The sequence below is a fragment of the Pinus tabuliformis genome, chromosome 7 (genome assembly GCF_031772625.1).
Source record: "Pinus tabuliformis cultivar Carrire ecotype Pingquan chromosome 7, CPIR1, whole genome shotgun sequence".
Lineage (NCBI taxonomy): Eukaryota > Viridiplantae > Streptophyta > Pinopsida > Pinales > Pinaceae > Pinus > Pinus tabuliformis.
The window spans coordinates 791,960,379-791,969,865 of NC_142293.1; the positions used below are offsets into that span (position 1 = coordinate 791,960,379).

The 9,487-nt window shown below is 40.0% G+C and overlaps 1 protein-coding gene across 1 annotated transcript; it reads left to right on the top strand.

Annotated features, from left to right (window-relative positions):
* Positions 1–6,945: 6,945 nt before the first annotated feature.
* On the top strand, positions 6,946–8,412 carry LOC149249948 (xyloglucan endotransglucosylase protein 1-like). Its single transcript, XM_089458859.1, has 4 exons — positions 6,946–7,229; positions 7,342–7,442; positions 7,567–7,760; positions 7,864–8,412. Exons 1-4 carry the CDS (start codon positions 7,070–7,072, stop codon positions 8,234–8,236), a joined length of 828 nt encoding a protein of 275 aa, XP_089314985.1. The 5' UTR covers positions 6,946–7,069; the 3' UTR covers positions 8,237–8,412.
* The last annotated feature ends 1,075 nt before the right edge of the window (positions 8,413–9,487 follow it).

Here is a 9,487-nt window from a genome sequence, read left to right on the forward strand (position 1 = left end):
TATAGGCATCAGTGCCTAACAAGATCAGTCTGTGGTACTGTATAAACAAAAACAAAGCAGGCTGTCTCCACACAGGGAGCAGTGTTCCTGCTCAACAAGCTAACACAGGGAGCAGTGTTCCTACTCAACCAGCTAATAACAGTAAATAAACGATATCTCAAAAACCCTCAAACAGGGCAGCAAATTCCAAAAAACCACCAGAACAAAGGGGAGAGGCACGAAATGGAAAAAGGGCAGCCACGAAAGCACACCCCCCATCCCCTCAACTCTCCTGCTGTGAGGTAGCCAGAGGAAGATACCGCCCATATCCAAAGAAGCCATAAGACATAGCCAACCAGAACCAGCCATTGTAGAGACGGCACGAATCGATGCAGAGACAGATCCACATCACAGATCCCTCAACGCTTCTAATAACTGTCCAGGAGAGCCGGCGAAAAAACCAAAATAAGTAAACCACAGCTCAGCATGTGAACCCATCAGGGCCCATCAGGAGCTATGGTGATTTGAGTCCGGGGGCAGAGGCGGCTAGGGCAGCCACCTCGCCCCCATAGGGCCAAATAAGCCCCCGCTCCCGCTCCAAGGTTCAGCACAGGCTAGGAAGTAAACTCAAAATAAAAGATCCGAGGAGAGTCAGAGAAACTTCACCGACGCCCTAAAACAGAGCACTTAATACCGGATCTCTGCTTTATAAACCGAGCCGAGGTCCGCCGAGAGAGATCACCCTCCGCCGCCGCCCAAACGCTGTGCACAAGGCAAAGCCGTTCAGATACGCACGCTGAACTCAAGGCAAAGCCCTTCAGATACGCGCTGAGGATCAGGAAAGAGGGTATCTGGTGCCGAAGTAGTTCAGAGACGCGCAGAGAAAAAAACCGCAGGAAGAGGGAAGTGGAGGCCGAAAATGAAACCTCGTCCGGAGCCGCTGATAAAACCACCCGATGCTGCTGTCCGTTTGAGCACCAAGCGAACGAAGACGGATGGGGCCGGCACAGATTCGAGGTCGCCCTGCCGCCGCAAGCTCTAACAGCAACCAGGGCCGAAACGAAGAAACCCTAGCCGAATCGCCTTCTTCAGTTCGTCCCTTCGATCGCCACACCCTCTTTATGTTTTTTTATATGTTACTTGTTCCTTCATCTAATTTTTTGGTTACTGTTGACTGTAGAGCTCTATTTGAAATTTGTAGGACTTTAATAAGTCACGAGGAAACTAGAATGGTATAGTCGTAAGGCCAATTTCTATCATTATTCATGTCAATGGGAATCAATGTCAACCATAAAATGTAAGCATTATGAATATCCTAGGTGAGGAGAGGCATAAATTAATGGAGTTGGATGGAGAGCATTGCATGTTGAGGAATATAGTCTTGAATTTGTGCAAGGCTCCACCTTGAATAGCTTCAAACCAATGTGTCTCCAACAATGTAAAGGGGGAGCGAAAAGAGGAGGAGACAATTCACCAATCCAAAGAAGCAATGGAAGTTATTAAGAGGAAATAGTCACTAAGCATGCCTTTGGCTTAAATTTTTTTATGTTTTTCAAAATCATATGTATTTTAGGTACTTATTACAACAATATACTTGTGGCTTATAGGAGTTCTATGGTAGTGATAAGAATATGCAAACTTTCATAATAAAATATTTGAGAATTGCAAATTTATATAGAGCAACATATTGTGTATTGCTGACAATTTTTATGATACCTTATTAATATAATATTTTTTAGTGTGTGTATGTGTGTGTGCACACGCAATGCACAATTATATATAATGGATACATGAAACTTACACTATATGAAAAATAAATGAATGGATGATGATAGTACAAAACTAAAACGTTACATTATATGAAAAAATGAATAGATAGATGGATTAGGATAATGGAAAATTAAATAAGTTTGGGGAAAGATAATGCAAAAGTAAATAAGATTAATCATGAATTGCCAAAAAAATAAAAATAACTGTAACTTTCATTTTTAAACTTAAATTCAGCTAAGTCAAAAAAAGTTGAAAATTTTAAATTAAGATGTGCTAGATTAAACCAATACAAGAAAATAGGAATAAAAGAACATTTTGTATATATAAATTATTGTTAATCATAATGTTTGAAAAAAAAAAGTATAATGGATCATCATCATTATGATTAATGGTAATCTTTAAAACAAAACAACACCATAGAATTGATGATGAAGTGCCCTCTTGGGTGTGGACCAGTGTTTCTCAGCAGCATTTTGAGGCCGAAGGAGGCAGGTGGTGGGTGAAGAGTCCAACTCGGAGTCCAGGTGAAGCAAAAGAAGAAAGGAGGGAGAAATATTTTATGGAGAATCCAATGCAATAATAAACACACATAAATTATTGAAGCAGTTGGCAATATAAAAGCGGAAAAATGATTGAACGTAGTTGGCGGTGGGCATGGGTGGAAGGAAGTACTTTTCTGTGCAAAAGTTATGAAAGTGAAAATCCCAATTAGATGTTGCAAGAGTTGAGTTGGAAATCTGAAACGCGGAGACTGAAATAGTTGCGGAGTGATGAGCTGGAATGCACAAATAGATGGAGAAACATTGGTTTTGTAAAGGCAAAGAGCAACACGATGGAAATCAAATCAGGTGGCTGCCTCTATGCCTCTTCTTCATGGGATGTTTCCTTCCTTCCTCCTTTCCTCCCTTCCCCATGCAAACGTGATTTTCCCTTCCGCGATTTGCCTCTGTTCAGTGCAATTTGGATATCCATGATCCCCACATTTGGATTGTCATTAGAATGGTCAATATACCAGGTCAGCACACGATCCTGCAGAGTGCTGACCAACGTCGCTTTCTTTATATTTTCATCTGTAAGTTTGTAACGCCCTGCGCTTCCCATACAGCTTTTGTCATGAACCAAAATTGGTCTGGATCTTCATTTCCTACTCCCTTGAACAATGGCAACTTTATCACGCTTGGCATATTGCTTCGCGATGGTGGTGGAGGTGGTATGGGCGAAGATGGGGGTGAAGGCAGTGAAACTGGTGGTGGTGTGGGTGGGGGTGGTATGCACGGAATCCTCTGCCTTATCAAATTGATCGCACTTCTTGGTGAGACCTTCACGAGCTCCTCCTCATCCCCTCGTAGAGGTGAAATCAAGGGGCTAGTTTCTAGTTCTGCACTACCTTCGTTTCTGTAAATTCTCCCACTTCGCGTAGCCCTGAACATCAATGTATTCGCATAATCCACTTTTCACACAGTAGCATTTTAATCCAAGTGTTCAGAGACTTAACGTACTTACCTCGCAGCCCTTTGAGTAAGCGTCACTCCACCTTGCTATAGCTGACTGAAGTATCTACTGTGAACTCAGTAATGAATCCTCCTATAATTTGATCAATCCAGTGATCAATAGCGCGCACGATCTTATCCTCTAATGCTTCCAATCTGCGCACCAACTCTGGGGTCCACACAATAGGACTGTCGAGCTTGCACCTTCCTTGGCTATTTGCTAACTTCATGATCCACTCGTACAGCTCAGTACGGAAAGATGCGAAGAAAATATCGTGGATCTTTGTTCTCCCACGCCACGAACTTGTGAATTCTCTTGTCCAACCAACTTTCAATTTATTTCTTAGTTGGATTCCAATGATCTGATATCAAACATCTCTATGCAGATTCCGGTCTCGACAACGGAACCATTTGTTGGCTTGTTGGGGCCTGACCGAGGTTCAGAGTTAATTAACCAAACAAGTCCCTGTACTATTAGCCCTTTCGGCAACAGTCCACGGAGCGCAGACTGAAGTCTCACCCGAAGCAGTATGGGGGGATGTTGAAACCAGTTTTTCGCACCCTTGAGATGTCTGAGGGGTTAATTTAGTCCAATAGTGAATACTTTCGCACAGGTTACTTCGCACCCTTCCCTGGCCTGCGAGGCCTTCGCGCCCTGTTATATTTGCCTTTGTGTAACCCTAACCAAGGTTTGCGGGGCTTTCGCACTGCTGGAGTAGTGATCTGCACTATTTCCCCAAGTCACACCGTGGATCTTACTTATCTTCTTATAACAATTAGTTATCCCCACGTAAACAGATACCTTCTATTAGATTTACTTATTCAGCACATTCATATAAGTTCGCGTAGTAAATAAACAATAAACTTGCAATTCATACCCAATATACTTCAATGCATAAAACAGGAAAAGATACACAGAAATATGGTAACACTTCTCTTTATTAATGCTCCCAACGGTTACGGACTCAAACTGCAGGGGTCCGCGCACTCAGCTGTGGACTACTAGGCCTCTGCGCACTCAGCTGCAAAGCCTTCTCCTACTCTACGACCCAAAGACACGACTCTACACTTCGACTCAATGCTTCATGGATTGATTTCCTTTGACCTTTTCCTTCTATCCTTAGCTATCTTTACACTTAGAGCCTCGCTCTATTTATACAATTCCATGGTCTGCGGACCATGGGTAGATCTCTCAAACCAACATTACATTACAAATATGAGGGCGGACAACCCCATGAACCTATTACAACTTCGCGCTCCGCGCCCACAAATCGCGGAGTCTTTATACTGGACTTAGTCAAAACTTGGGCTTTAAGCCCCAAAACTTGCCTTGGGGGGATCCCACGCCCAACATGTCTAATACCCAAGAACCTCACAGAGTTAAAGGGGTTAATGGGGATATACAATCAATATCAGAAATTTATCAAGGGCTATAGTCAAAAGGTGGAAAACCTAACAAATTTGAAAAAGAAAGTGGCCTTAAGATGAATAAAAGAAGCACAACACACTTTTGAAGGGTGCTAAGAAGTAATGAGCTCATATCTTATTTTTGCACTTCCAAACGTCTCACGATATTTTGTTTTAGAGTGTGATGCCTTAGGGGAAGGCATAGGAATAGTGTTGATGCAAGATGGACATCTGATAGCTTTCGAGATTCGATAGCTAAGGGAAACAAATAGGCTCTACTCAATATATGACAAGGAGATATTGACCATAATGCAAGACTAGAATATTTCAGGAAGTACTTGGTGGAGGAAGATCCATGGTCAAGATGTGACACAACATCTTGAGATACTTTATGGAACAAATGAATCTGAAGGAGAGGAAACAAAAATGGGTCAGCTGAATTTAGGCCTATGACTTCGACATTGAGTATGTGAAGGGGAAGAAGAATGTGGTGGTTGATGCTCTCTCTAGGAAACCAACAACCTATTCCCTCATAAGGATCGATAGTGATTGGAAGGTACTCCTATTAGTTGAGTACTAAAATAATAAATGTCCATATGAGTTGATGGATGGAATAGTTAAAGATGATAGGTACAGGGTCGTAAACAACATTATTTTTTACAAAGGGAAGATATCCTTCATTAGAGAAATTTTGAGGTTTAAAATGGGACTCGAAACAAAAATGTACAACCAAAATCAACTTGATAAGAACCAATATGATTAAATATGATGATGTCAACCATGGGGGGTGATTGACCATTTTTGGACTAAAATAGTAAAAAGGTTAAAAATAAAAAATAAAAAAAAAATTCAACTTATCTCCTTGCTGTTTTATTCAAATTTCAATGGGGAGCACTTGTTGGATGCAGAATTTAATTCATCATCCAAGGAGTACCCATGTTGCATACTTTCAATGGACCTTGCTCTACGAAAAATGAGAAATACATGAAAAAACGTGATTGCAATCACATTTTTTTCATGTATTTCTCATTTGTTTTGTAGGAGGGTCCATCAAAAGTATTCAACATGGGTACTCCTTGGATGATGAATTAAATTCTGCATCCAAAAAGTACTTCCGCTCAAAATTTGAGTAAAACCGTGGGGAGATAAGTTGAAAAAATCGTTTTTTCTACAATTTGTATGATACTTTATTAATATAATATTCTTGTGTGTGTGTGTGTTTACAATTATATATAATGGATACATGAAACTGGCACTATATGAAAAATAAATGAATGGATGATGATAGTACAAAACTAAAACATTGCATTATATGAAAAAATGAATAGATAGATAGATTAAGATAATGGAAAATTAAATAGGTTTGGGGAAAGATAAAGCAAAACTAAATAAGATTAATCATGAATTGCCAAAAGAATAAAAATATCCGTAACTTTCATTTTTAAACTTAAATTCAGCTAAGTCAAAAAAGGTTGAAAATTTTAAATTAAGATGTGCTAGGTTAAACCAATACAAGAAAATAGGAATAAAAGAACATTTTGTATATATAAAGTATTGTTAATCATAATGTTTGAAAAAAAAAGTACAATGGATGATGATCATTATTAAGGTTTTAATCTTTAAAACAAAACAACACCATAAAATCGATGACCAGCGTTTCTCAGCGCCATTGTGAGGCCCAAGGAGGCGGGTGGTGGGTGAAGAGTCCAATTCGGAGTCCAAGAGAAGCAAAAGAAGAAAGGAGAGAGAAATATTTTATGGAGAATCCAATGCAATAATAATAAATTATTGAAGCAGTTGGCAATATAAAAAGCGGAAAAATGATTGAACGTAGTTGGCGGTGGGCGTGGGTGGAAGGAAGTACTTTGCTGTGCAAGAGTTATGAAAGCGAAAATGCCAGTTGGATGTTGCAAGAGTTGAGTTGGAAATCTGAAACGCGGAGACTGAAAAAGCTGCGGAGTGATGAGTTGGAACGCACAAATAGACGGAGAAACGTTGGTTTTGTAAAGGCAAAAAGCGACACGATGGAAATCAAATCAGGTGGCTGCCTCTATGCCTCCTCTTCGTTGGATGTTTCCTTCCTTCCTCCTTCCCTCCCTTCCCCACGCAGACGCGATTTGCCCTTCTCCACACGCGATGGGAACAGCTGGCTGGCTCTGTTATTGTTATTGCTGTTTTCCGGATGTTTCCTCCCTCCCTCCCTTTCTTTCTCCTCTTCCCTTCCCTTCGCTTCCCTTCCCCTCCCCACTCACAGATGCCATACACCCTTCTCTCCCTATATAAACCCAAACCCACTCACCCCAAACCCATCATCTACCATCAACAGCGACAATTTATCTCTTCACACATTTATCTCTTCTCTCGTTTCTGGAACTGCTGCTCTGCGTCACAAACTCTTTTCCCAATCCCTAATCGACATCGACATGGACACACCTCTTCACCTCCTCTTTCTTTTATTGGCCTCCTCGGCAGCTCTTGCTTCTGCAAATTTCTACAATGATGTCGACATTACATGGGGTAATGATCGTGCTAAAATCATTGACAATGGACAACAGTTGCAGCTTACTCTTGACCGCTCTTCAGGTACTATTTGAAGTTCTGCTTTTCTTCTGCTACCTACGCCTTTTTCTTTTTCTGTCAATTAACTTCAACTAAGATCAGATAAGTTAATCTTAATATTCTTCTTTGATGACAGGTTGTGGTATTCAATCCAAGCAAGAGTATCTATTTGCCAAGATTGATATCCAAATCAAGTTGGTACCTGGCAACTCTGCAGGCACAGTCACTACCTTTTATGTAATTAACTCCACCTTATTTGAATTCAATTAATTATTAGCACTACCTTGGTTCATTAGACTGAAGGTGTATAACTTCTTCTGCTAACATGTTTGTTTGTTGTTGCTCTTATGGCTGTCTGCAGCTATCATCTCAAGGTCCCAAACACGACGAAATAGACTTTGAATTTCTGGGCAACCTGTCTGGAGATCCTTATATTTTGCACACTAATGTCTTTGCTCAAGGCCTTGGTGGGCGTGAACAACAATTTTACTTGTGGTTCGACCCAACCCTGGATTTCCACACTTACTCCGTGCTCTGGACATCAAACCAAATTATGTATGTATTCTCATCATTCTTTTTCTTTCAATATTATTGAAAACAATACAGCGACCTCTCAAACCAGTCCATGACCCTGACATTCTTGTAATTTGTTGTTCAGATTTTCTGTAGACGGGAGTCCTGTTCGGGTGTTTAAGAACAGGGAGACAGAGTTGGGTAAAGTGGATAGCAATTATCATTATCCCAAAACCCAAGCAATGAGGGTCTACTCCAGCCTTTGGAACGCAGATGATTGGGCAACCAGGGGTGGGCTTGTGAAGACCGACTGGACTAAAGCTCCCTTTGTTGCATCCTTCCGCAATTTCAATGCTGCCGCTACTTCTTCTTTTGACGCCGCCGCAGAGGAGGTGGCTTTGGAATCGAACCAAGAACAGAGGCAGAGGCTCCAGTGGGTACGAAAGAACTACATGATCTACGATTATTGTGCAGACACCAAGAGATTCCCCCAGGGACCGCCTCCCGAATGCAAATAAAACCTCAATCCTTTGAATTCAGAGCAGTGAACTCTGAATTCTTTCCTTTCAAGTATTCTGATTCATTCCTATTACATTGATTCTTTCATTCTTTCTCAGACACACATGTAAAATATTAGAGGGTATCAATCATTTCATTTTGGTACTGGTATACAAAAGCGAGATTCTTTTGATGATTCAATGGCTACAGCGTTTCCTTTTTGGTTACCACATGTTCGCGTTTTACTCTTTTCTGAAGCTCTTGCATCGAAACCTGAAAGACACATACAAAGGCACTGATATATATATTTGACGAAATTTAGGATTTAACACACTGATATATATATTTGACAAAATTTAGGATTTAACACACAATGTAAACTCGCAAAGGTTTTTCCTCACTACTAGAGTTTATGCATATTTACTTCTGGTTTAATTTTTAAAATTAGTAATTGGAATATAAAAATCCTTTATCATCCGGTGACATTTTCACACTAGATTTTATAGTATAATGGTCACCGTTTTTTTGCATATCAGTTTTCTTTACACATAACTCTACTTCCCAATTGAATTTTTTTGGCATAACAATTTTCTTTACACATAATTCCACTTCCCAACTTATTTTTTGATTTTTTTTTGAGAAATATAAAGAGTATTGCCATTTTCATCAAAAGAAAATAAACAATACTATTGAAAAATCAAAGAGGGGAATCATTCTTTCCATTTTTTTTAAACAAGGTGTGTAAGCAGCGACAGCCCCTCCCGGGGCTGGAATCCTTAATCAATCCTCGAGAGATTTAATGAATCTGCTGCCGAACCCCATACTCATGAACACCCATACTCATTCATTATCATCAGCAATTATAAAAGAGAACAACAATTGCACAGTAAGCAACTCCCTGAACAATGAGTCTGCCCAACAATATATATTAATCAGTCTTTCTTCAATAATACAAGCTTCAGACTGACATGTGTCCAAATTAGCACATTTTCAACACCGTACCATAACCTTTCTTTATTTCATTTTTTCACTTTTCATCCTTATGCATTTTTCATCCATTATTACCCTATTTTTGGTGTAGGTATGAATGATATCTTTTTCACCACTTTTACACTTATTCTTATGCATGATGTTGAGAAACTGTCATCTTTCATACTAACATTTTCAAACAAGAGCAAAAGTCAGTCGCTGCAACCCCAAAATAAATGCTGCTAGCCAACATACAGGTTTTGCAACTCCTTGGATAAGGACAGGGAGTCAAAATTCATCCC